An 11,361-nucleotide genomic window follows, 5' to 3' on the forward strand; every position below is an offset into this window, starting at 1 on the left:
TCTTAGCAAATCTAGGGAATAATGAGTAATAGCCTTTAGTTTTTACTTCAGAACATGCCTTTAAAAAACAGATTGTAAATTTAATTACCGATAGAGGGTAACAATTTTTTTGCACTAATTATACATATAGTTAAGTAGTCTTTTATTTTTCTCTCAGAATTCTTTGATACATGGTTTTAAAAATTTTATCCTAGCCTACGTAGAGATCGTGCTTTAAGAAGTTTAATTACATATTAGTATTCGTTCGTTTATGATATTAGCAAAAAGAAGATTAGATAATAATAAAAAAAACAATAAAAATGTTAATAATCTAGTAGAAAATATTTTTAACGTTCAATTTCTTTCTCCCATGTGTAGTATCTTATCTTTTAAACTGAAACCAAGTTTGTTATATATGTACTTCCTCCCTGGTTATATAAAATAGTGAGTATAAGATGTTCGAATTTCTCCGATCGAAGTCAATTCGACTTCAGAGTTTGTTAGGATCAAAATTTATTAGTACATCTTGTAAATATAAATACAGAAAAGATATTAGATATGTCTATATAACATCGTAAATGTTTTTACATGTTTTTGCATATTTTATATTTTATATTTTGTAAATTAATATTAAATGATTGAATGTAATTAATGTAACTAATAAAATTTAGTTACTACAATAAATTATTTAATTATTTTGCAATTTCTTATGTTCATTAATAATTGAACTTAAATATCATACACGTTATATTAGACAGTACTACAAATTCATTTAATAATTATCGTTTGTGATAAATAGTCCCAAATAAAACTAGTAAAGTGAGAAATGATTGACATGCATTACATATGTTTTAGTTTAATGTGGATGTAACCTAACTTTTTTCATGATTGTTTATTGTGGTGTTTATCTGTGGTAATAAGTGTAATTATATTAAGAAACAACCGATTTTGTGCATAACATAAAGACGTAAGTTTTAAATGTTACTTCTGAATGATCAAAATTCCTTAAGTTTCATTAATCTTGTAATATAATATTTTGTTTCTAGCGAAAAAATTGGAAGAAGTTAAGCAGCAATATTTTTTAAAAACAACAAATTGGATTAACTATATAATCTAAAATGTACATTTAATGTACAATATCTACCTTAACTTTGTTAAACGAGCTTTAAATAAATCTTCACACTATTAAAAATTTATTATTTTAATAATGAATATTAACTCGGATAACAATGAACCAGTAGAAAAAAGAACTAAATCTAATGATATAGAAAATGATTCATTCAGTGTTTTAGAGGATGAAAGTGACACAGATAAACATTCTGAATGTCAAAAAATGGTGGATTTAATAGATAATGAAGATGAAAGTATTTTGCTATCAAATAAAGATGATGATGATGATGATGATGATGATGATAGTTTATTTCCATTTCCTCCTGACAATGATGTTACAGACATGTTGGAAGGAGTAAAATATCATGGATCATTTCCTACAATTACAGATCGATATTTTACTGCTTATTATAAATTAGATGTACAAAGTCCCGCAGATGACATTTGTATTTTAATGCATAGTAACCGAATTTGCATGCTTACTCTTGCTCCGAGTCACGCAATTCTTCAAGATGATAAACATATAATAAAAGTAGACTTCAAAGTTAGCAATAAATTAGATAGAGTTCAGAATAAAGTTTCTGGTAAAAGTAAACATGGTGCTCAACCTTTACAAATGAATTCTAACATTTGTATAATTACTTGTTCAAACGAAAAAACGTATGTTATAAAATGTTGTATAATTGGCAAATTGGTAGAAGTAAATGAAGCACTAATACAAAATCCTGAGCTCTTGTTGGAACCTCCACATAGAGCAGGCTACTTAGCTATAGTACTGCCAAATATAAAACTTTTAGACAAAATGAAAAAATCCTTATTAACTCAAGAACAATATGACTTGAAGATGCTAGAGCGACGAAGCACTACAAATCACTTGGAAATATCAGAAATATGCACATCAAATACTTTATTAAAAAATGACCTAAAAATAATAAATAAGGAAATTTAATTACTTACTATAGTGAAAACCAAATTACATTATGTAATCTTATTTCTAATTGATTTCATTTGGTTAAATAATATTATACCATTTCATTTAAACCTTCAACATGTATATACATAAAAATATTTACTTATATTTTTGTCTATTATAATCAACATTTCAGAACAGTAGTTCCAGTAACTGTTTTCTATCTACACTGCTGTAATCTTTGGTGTACCTTTCAGTTCATAAATTTGGAATAGTATTAAATAAAAATTATTTTTATTTAAATTACTCCGAGTTGAATTGTCAATGATACTAAAGACACCTTGGTAAACATTGTAATCAATAATTATTTTATGGCACCTAACATATAATTAAAACTATGTAATTCCTTAATTTACTGGAACCAGCCAGTTATTTACCTCGTGCTTTCTGTCTATTACATATAATTTGCCTCTGTAGTACCTCAGTTCGTATATTTAATAATCATTTATAATAGCGATGCAACTACTCTTGCGTTTCTTTGATAAAAGTAAATTCGTTTTCTGATTTTTGTACGATATTGTCATCTTTGTTACATTTAGTATCTTTTATGAGATTCCCTAAAATAATTCCTGCAAAGAGAATCATTCCTATCCTGTGATTAGAGATGAATTTTTTGGCACAGTCTGCAGGATTGTTGATATTCAAACTATAAATCTAAAAAGATATGTACATTGAATATTTCTTTAGATTATAACTTTTCCTTATACACTTGTTTCAAAATTATATAATGCATACCTGATTAACAAGATGTGTACCAACTAATCCTACTGCAGTGTAATATGGCCAAGTCTGTGCAGTTAATATACCTGATGCAAGTAACCCTGTTATCATGATTGTGCTGAATCCAGATAAATAAAGTTTAGTCTTATTTCCGAACTTTAAAGCTGTTGATTTTATGCCTACTATAACATCATCCACTTTATCCTATAATTAAAAAGTAGAGAATATATGAAAGCACATTAAAGTAAATTATATCAGTAAATTATGTAACATATTAAATCAAATATATCAGAAAGTTGAAATTTACCTGATGTGCATATATAGTATCATACAAAAGTGTCCAACAAATTCCAGCAGTATAAAGTGGCAAGCATACAGACCAATTACACGAACCATGCACTGCAGACCAACCCAAAAGAGCACCCCAGTTAAAAGTCATACCAAGGATCAATTGTGGCCAATATGTTACTCTTTTCATAACTGGATATACTATTACTAAGACTGTAACAAAAAGTTTAGTGATTTAAAGATATTTACTTTAACAGTATTTCTAAATTTTAATTAATAATTTTCTGAGAAAGACTAGTAAACTGTAATCATGAAACACAATCTTTTTTATATCCTCTATTACTAATAAGATGATCTCCAGTTGCTTCTTTATTTTTATATATATGTAATAAGTTATAATAAAGATAATGCTTTGAAAATTGAAAATGATTTGGCATTAATTAATTGATAAAATTAAGAAATACTGTTTTATATAAACTGTTTAAAAGTAGTACCTAGTGAGCTTGCACCCAATATAATACTATAAAGATTTAGTTGCAACAATATAAGCAATCCCAAAGTTAATTGGCTTCCAAGGAAAATCAATGATTGTAGGGGTGAAATTTCCCTAGTAACCAAGGGTCTATCTTTTGTTCTGGCTACCTAGCATTAAAATGTCCTCATAATATCTTATCTTAAAATATTTGTCAAGACAATATTACCATCCCATCAATATCTTGATCCCACATATCATTTATGATGCACCCTGCTCCACGCATGATGAATGCACCCATCCCAAAAAGAGATAAAAGTTGAAGGTCTGGTAAGGCACCTGGTGCTGCTGCCATGGCTATACTCCAACCACATGGCCAAAATAATAACCAAGATCCTACATTTATAAGTTACTGATCATTATTTGTATAAGTTACATTCATTTTATATTATGATTGTAATAATAATAATTTTTAACTAACTTCTTTCTTACCTATTGGTCTATCCAATCTTATGAGTTTCAGGTATGGTTTTATTTTAGGTGGAGAATTATTTACTAATTTTGCAAATGTGAGTTTTTGTTTTGACTGAACATTTGCTGCTTTAGCAAATTCTATTGTTTCATCACCCGTATTCGATAAGATCTTAATTGACTTTAATTTCTCTTGCGTCGGTGTTTTATCATTTTCATAATTATGTTTATCATACATGCAAGATATGGTATGAACCGTATTGCAAGAGTACAAATAGTTTACAACACATTTTCTTTGATTAAATTGCAGGTAAAATTTTAAACATTTCCCACGTCCAAATAATTGTTGATACAATTGCATCATTATCATAGTTTCGTGTTTTATTAGTTGTAAATAATATTTAGGAATCTGACATAACCTCAATTTCCTTTAATTCACGTCATGTTGTGGTTAAATATAAATTACTGCAAATACTAATCGTACATTTTGCTTAGTAATGTTACTAAGTATATCTTTTAAGTCATCTTGATAACAAACCTTGTGGTACTTTTTACATTACATAAGAAATGCAATAAAACGTGCTATAAAATTGAATCGTCATACTTTATAGCTGTACTACATGGATGTAATCTTGCGTAACACATACTTCGCATGCGCACAATACGCAATCGCGTAGTATATTTCGATACGCCGATACTTAAGATGATATTGTACTGTCAATATAATAAATACATGGTAAAGTAACATTTCAATTATTCTGATTCGAATCTGCTGGCATATTCAAGAAGATCCTGTTTAATTGTACATAATATTTTCTTAATTTAAGTAAGTATAAATTAAGTAAATAATAATTAGATAATATAGAAATACACTAAATAAAAATATACTTAAATATTGTGTTATATAGAAATAACAAAGAGATAAAGATGCCTATAATTCTATTTCTTTAAAACGTATTTCATAAAAATATTGAGATTTATATACGCATACGTCACCATACATGTATGTCATAACATATGATCATAAATAAATTAAAAAAAATAGTATTTTTTTATACATATATAACACTACACTATATATTAATATATACGATAATAATATTATCAATTATATATATACATTAATCAATTAATATTTCACAAATGCTTCTGATGTTAGTTGTAAATGATAGGATTATGATAGATAGATAAATCTTTAGCGAATATGTGGGTGGAGGGGAGATCCTGCCTCTCCCCTTGCATTTCTCTTTCTTTTGTAAAATATAACCTAGCCTAATCTAACTATCTTAAAATCCTAACATATCTACCCTGTAAACGTTAATTTCATAAACACGTTAATCTCATAGACGTAGAAATATAGTGACCGAATAATAACTGAGGGGGGTGAAGCGACTTCAGCGGGAGAGAGGCGTAACATTTGTGACATTTGTGACCGAAAGCATGGATATGTTCATGAGTAGAAGTGAATCCGAAAATTGGTCAGGACAAAGTTAGCACCTCAGCGGTACTACCAGATAGAGCTACTATGGCTCATATACTCAACTACTTACAATATCCCGCTCTCCGAAAGTGACATCACACCCCACACCAGCCAATCAAATTTGTACTAGGTCCCTGTATTTCTATGTCACAATTAATTCATCAAAATAACGATTGTATAAACAGGTCTCGACACTCACCAGGGAAAACCTAGAAAATTGGGCCATGTTTAGGCATGAAAAATCAACATAAAAAGTCAACAAAGTCTGTGTTTTTGCGAGATAGACAGAGATGGGTGGAGTATCTCTGTCTCTATCTGAGACATTTATAACATGTCACGCATGCGCAGAACGAAAACCTTCTATGTTGATTTCTCACAACCAGCCACGGCTCAATTTTCGAACAATTTCCCCTAGGCTTCAGTATATGGGTGTCGAGACCTGTTTATATAATCGTGATTCAAATTTATTTATCTTATATCATCTACATCCTATGTTAGTAGGATGATAGGATAATTAAATTGATATACATATATTCTAGTATATAGTATACATATCAATGATTTTTCTCGACTCAATTTTCGGGTGGTTTTCCCTAGCAGGTGTTGAGACCTGCTTACAGGACGGTGGTATAAACTGAAGAAATGTTATATTTTTATTTATTTTAACGAAATAAAAAAGATTTTTAATCTCATGCATTAAAAAAAAAAATGACAATAACTGTACTATTTTTTCGATCTTCCCCGATTGAGTTCTTCTTGTAATAGTAAAATAAAGCTTCCTAAAAAAAAAAACTGTTGTGAAATAGTCAAAATTGGGAAAAGTAGTTAAATTGTATACCAAAAACCTTGTTCTTGAAAAATCCCCATAATATCTCCATGTTAATATTCATAGGACGATAGATGAGTATAGGTACTTATTACGTGTAACGTGTAACTGATTACGATTACTGGTGTTATTTTATGTTCAAGGTACTTTCAGGAGGACTGCGGCTTTTTAAAATGTCTGCAAAACAGAAATTCGAAGTTTTATTTATTTTGGGTGGTCCTGGTGCGGGTAAGGGAACATTGTGCAGGTACATCACTAAAAAATATGGTTATGTCCATTTGTCAGCTGGAGATCTGTTAAGAGAGGAACGTATGAAGCCGAATTCAAAGTACGGAGAACTTATCGAAAATTATATTAAAGATGGAAAAATTGTGCCAGTCGCAATTACTTGCAGTCTTCTAGATAATGCCATGCAGACCAGCAATAGTCCGCATAAAAGGTTCCTGATTGATGGTTTTCCAAGAAACCAGGACAATGTTGATGGTTGGAATGAGGTACAAAGATAACAATAAATATCTTGTTTAAATAATGAAAGATTCTATACGAGGACGAAATTGTGTAATGCTTACCTTCTTTTTACAATACCTTTTATTTAATTTAGGCAATGTCAGAAAAATGTGTAATAAAAGGAGTATTGTTCTGTGAATGTAGTAAAGAAGTATGTACCCAGAGATGTTTAAATCGTGGTGCAGCAGGAAGTGGCAGGTCTGATGACAATGAGGAAGTTTTAGTCAAAAGACACGAAACTTACATTACAAATACATTACCTATAATTGAGTATTATGAGAAGCAAAACTTTGTATACAAAGTTAATAGTATGCAATCACCAGATAAAGTATTCGAAGATGCTAAAGAGGTTTTATCTAAAATTGGATGGTTATGAATTAGTAGGAAATGTTAATTGATCTCAGTGAGATCAAGTTATAATCCATTTGCATTTAATGTTATTTCATAAAAGAAAAAAAATGTACATATATATGTATATGTATTGTAAGAAAATTTAATTCATACTAGTGCAATATATTATATTTATATTGTCTTTAATTACATGTCGGGAATATTAATTTGCTTTGGTTTCAATATATACCCTTAGTATTTTTTAGTTTCTTAGTACAGGTAGCATAATGATCCATATGCACACTTTTTTAACATTACAATAATTTTCTACAAGAATCTATAAATATTTTATTGCGATTTTTGTTATTATCTATATGGGAGAGCATTTGTAATAAATTTGACATTTGTTTAAAATGTTTGTACTGTTCTCATTTGAATGAAATGTATTATACTATATAAAATATATTTTTGCTGCAATAGTAACTTGTTTTTTACTAGATCTTTATTTATAAATCTGATGCTTCAATTACACTTTCATAATTGAACATTATAATCGAAAATATTGATTTTATATTACATAGCATTCACAAAAAAATATTATCAAGAGTTTAATTAATTGATATTGAATTGATTGTTTTTTGAAAGTACGATATCTTTTTCATCACTTTTCAGTAATCATTCTTGTTATAATTTATAATCTCTTGGAGGATATTTATATATGTATATGTATATCATTACATAGGTGGTTATCATTAAGATAAATGATCAGTCTTTTCATGGTTATATATTCCATTTTTAAAATAAGATAGATACGTGATCGTACATATCGAAAGATTCTTTTAAAATTTTAACAATTTGACTTAAATATTGAGCTCCTTTAGAGAGGCAACCAAATATACGTTTGAGTATAAGTTTCCCATACTACAGGCGATAATGGTTTCGTATTTTTATTTTTTAAATATCTAAAATAACTATTATTTACTTAAACAAATATAATTATTTAGATAAAATATCAAATATTTAGAAAATTTAGGTACAAAAACTTAACTGATTATTAGAATTCTCTAAAAAGAATGCATTTTATTGAAAAAGAGTAAGAAAGAATAAATTCACAATGCAATTATTTGAATTATTGTAATATAGATATAAAAGATTTTGTAGGAAGAGAAAAATTTATTTGTAAACCCTGCATTTATCGACAACCATTTTCGAAATACTTTTAGAATATATAATAAACATACATAATATATAACAAATATTCATAGAATGAAGCATATTACTAATGAAAATGTAAACAATATTAATTGACAATGACGTATCCGTTCCGAGGTCACGTATTAGCCTATGAATCATTGAACTCTCAAGATATTGGATATTGTGTAGCACAGTGTACACAGATCATCTCGTAATTCAGTTCTTGTTGAAAAGAGGATGATTTCTTGTCCTAAAATAGATTGAAAATCTATTTGAATAAAAATATCTTTATTGGAATATTTCTAAAAAAACTTATTCTTGAACATAAAACTTTCATAAATAACATTCTATCAAGTACATTTCATCGCCACTTTAACTATAGCTTTCATAGAGCAGAATAAAAATGTTATTCAATAATAATTCAATAAAAATTCTTATCGAAGATATATAATTTTACTGAATGTATAACATGTATTTTACTTAAATAAGTAGAATTTCTATTTATGTAATTTTTTTTTATGATAAATGATTTTTGTTACGTTAATCTTTGATCGTGAATTCTGAATAAGAAAAGAGAAACTGAGCAGACGAAGTTTAAAATCTAAGGACAGGAACCCGAATCGGCTGCACGTGTGTTCGATTTCGAAACACTTTCCATACAAAAGAACTTCATTCGACGTCTTCAAGTTTTTTTCTGGATGAAGAATAATCTCCCGTTAAAGCTATGAAGTTCACATTACGTAATCTCTCATGCTTTTAACCTAAAGACTAATTAAGTTTTAGATATATTGTTAAGATTTTTAATAGATAAATACATATTTTATTATATCTATATATATATATATTAAAAGTTGAGAAAAAAGTAACGTTTTCTATGTGGAAAAGATCGTTTATAAGATGGGAGACAAAAGGCAAAGTAGAAGTTGAAATTCTGTATTGAAAGGGCATTGATTTCTTTCCTTGTTCGATTATAAACTGATCCCCGCTCCTGTTTTAACGTGCCTTCACCAACGAAAGATTGACCCGTTTTCAACTTTCTCATCGAGGTAGCCGAAATATATATCGTAAATGAGCCACCACGAACCAGAATCCCTGATGTGTGAAAATAATCCTCAACAAAGCTGCCAATGCCTGTACGTTGGCAGTAATTTCATGAAATTTTCCACAATTCATATCTTTATTCAGTATCAAATCACTCGGTTATCAGAGTTTTGCGTTTAATAACCGCGACTCAATTTCCCTGTATCGATTATCTTGGAATAAACCGCATTTCTATTCCACACGGTAATCTTTATCGGTCATGCTCTCTATGATCTCTGTAATTTCCTTCATATACCTTTTTTCATTAAGTATAGAACAATTTCTGAAACCACGAAAGAGCATAATAAAAAATAGATGAAATCAAAAAGTTGATTGTTTAAAAAATGTTTTTTGTTTTTTAAAGAGAAATATGAAATATTTTTGAAATATTCTATCTGAAATATTTTTTATTCTTTATTCTATAAAGAATCACATAGTTTTTTTTAGATCACATAGGATTTTTTTAGATTTAATAATTATGTTTAAGTTTCAAAACGCATTTCCACAATTCATTTCTTTCTACTGCTGCGGGATACCATACGCGTCTAAAGCGACAACTTTTGTGAAATTTTAAATCGCGTGATAGATGTGGTTATCTATTATGAATTGTAACAAAAGTATCTTGGTTGTTTTATCATAATTATACACGTAATCAACAACGTGACTCCTACAAAAATATCTGATTGGATCTACAACCGAATATCTTAAGATATTCGATGGAGATTCGGTAACTATACGTTGACATGATGACAAATCGAGTGAGCTATCGACGAATTTATGAACAAAGTCCGTCCAGTTCCCTCAAATTTATTGTTAATATTTGTCTTCTTCTCATATTTACTATGATTTTTCTGAAGTGACTAATAGAAGTTTCTTCGTCTAACTTTCTTAAATTTCTAAAGATAACCAACTCTCTATGAAAAGACAATTTCCATACGTAAGTCGCCACAGTCGTCCTAAATTCTATATCAGATGTACCAGAGGTTCCGTAGTAAATTCTTGTTCGAATGAAAACTTATTCGTCATTCGAATAAGATTATACCTGTCACTGGTACCAAAAAACCATATCGATCACGCTAGATTCCCATTCAACCATATTTTCTCTATGGTCAAGTTAAGTTTCAGGATACTGTCCCCAGTGATTCACTTGAGAAAAGAAGGGGATTCATCTCACCCCTCTCTATTCTAGTTCCCTAGATATGCGCGCGTCTATTCCACCATGTTTCCGCCTCGGCGCTATACCTACGTCACTCGCCATTTTCCAATTAGAACGTCAAGCACGTTGACTTCCTTTTTTTCCCACCAGAAACATTCCCTGGTACACGTGATTTCGGTCAGTGAACTTGTCGCAAACTTTTCCGATATTTTCCTCTAGTTGTATACGGCAATTACATTCTAAACATGTGCCAATTCCACAGGTTTATGTAATGCTACAATTTTCTTATATTTTTCTTTCCACAATTATCTTCAAACGTTGAGTTTTCCTGCATAAACAGACTGGGCTGATAGAGTTTGTCGAGTCGTGATATTTTTCTCTACAATCGAAATTTTCTATAATAATGTCTATCCTCTGATTTTATGTTTGGTGTGTCGTCTTTTTTCTATTAAGTATACCAGAGCCAATTGAATTAATATTATTACCCTATCTATAATCTGTAACTTGGAAATTCATTAATAATATTAGTTAAATTATTCTGCAAAAAGGAGCAGACAAATTTCATAAGATTTTGGATTTTCCACAAATACATAAAAATTGGCAATTCAGTTATAAGATATCTATAGTATAGTTGTCGAAAGGAATTCGAAAGACTCGATACAGGTTAGTTCGCTAATGGTCAGAAAGTAGCAGTAAAGTTGACCAAACGTCACCATCAAATTCTACGTGTTTGTGTATGTAAAATATAATAAACGGGATATTCTTTTATTACTTCGGG

At 29.2% G+C, this 11,361-nt stretch overlaps 3 protein-coding genes across 5 annotated transcripts; 2 read left to right on the plus strand and 1 right to left on the minus strand.

Annotated features, from left to right (window-relative positions):
- Nucleotides 1-340: 340 nt before the first annotated feature.
- LOC117213619 (protein Abitram) lies at nucleotides 341-2,305 on the plus strand. Its single transcript, XM_033459113.1, has 3 exons — nucleotides 341-423; nucleotides 835-946; nucleotides 1,026-2,305. Exon 3 carries the CDS (start codon nucleotides 1,187-1,189, stop codon nucleotides 2,036-2,038), a length of 852 nt encoding a protein of 283 aa, XP_033315004.1. The 5' UTR covers nucleotides 341-423; nucleotides 835-946; nucleotides 1,026-1,186; the 3' UTR covers nucleotides 2,039-2,305.
- Nucleotides 2,019-4,653, minus strand: LOC117213617 (4-hydroxybenzoate polyprenyltransferase, mitochondrial). Of its 2 annotated transcripts, XM_033459112.1 has the most exons (7): nucleotides 4,549-4,653; nucleotides 4,032-4,484; nucleotides 3,769-3,935; nucleotides 3,562-3,709; nucleotides 3,087-3,280; nucleotides 2,795-2,983; nucleotides 2,019-2,713 (listed from the first exon to the last, which is right to left on the minus strand). In XM_033459112.1, the coding sequence occupies exons 2-7, from the start codon at nucleotides 4,378-4,380 to the stop codon at nucleotides 2,522-2,524; spliced, it is 1,239 nt and encodes a 412-aa protein (XP_033315003.1). In that variant the 5' UTR covers nucleotides 4,381-4,484; nucleotides 4,549-4,653; the 3' UTR covers nucleotides 2,019-2,521. The 2 variants fall into 2 exon arrangements, with proteins under 2 accessions (XP_033315003.1, XP_033315002.1); XM_033459111.1 differs by having other exon boundaries at nucleotides 4,032-4,626.
- A 39-nt stretch (nucleotides 4,654-4,692) lies between these two features.
- On the plus strand, nucleotides 4,693-7,378 carry LOC117213620 (UMP-CMP kinase). 2 transcript variants are annotated; one of them, XM_033459115.1, is made up of 3 exons: nucleotides 4,693-4,836; nucleotides 6,460-6,810; nucleotides 6,918-7,378. In XM_033459115.1, the coding sequence occupies exons 2-3, from the start codon at nucleotides 6,490-6,492 to the stop codon at nucleotides 7,197-7,199; spliced, it is 603 nt and encodes a 200-aa protein (XP_033315006.1). In that variant the 5' UTR covers nucleotides 4,693-4,836; nucleotides 6,460-6,489; the 3' UTR covers nucleotides 7,200-7,378. The 2 variants fall into 2 exon arrangements, with proteins under 2 accessions (XP_033315006.1, XP_033315005.1); XM_033459114.1 differs by lacking the exon at nucleotides 4,693-4,836 and having other exon boundaries at nucleotides 6,324-6,810.
- The last annotated feature ends 3,983 nt before the right edge of the window (nucleotides 7,379-11,361 follow it).

The sequence above is a fragment of the Bombus bifarius genome, unplaced genomic scaffold (assembly GCF_011952205.1).
Source record: "Bombus bifarius isolate JDL3187 unplaced genomic scaffold, Bbif_JDL3187 scf7180000009125, whole genome shotgun sequence".
Classification (NCBI taxonomy): Eukaryota; Metazoa; Arthropoda; class Insecta; order Hymenoptera; family Apidae; genus Bombus; species Bombus bifarius.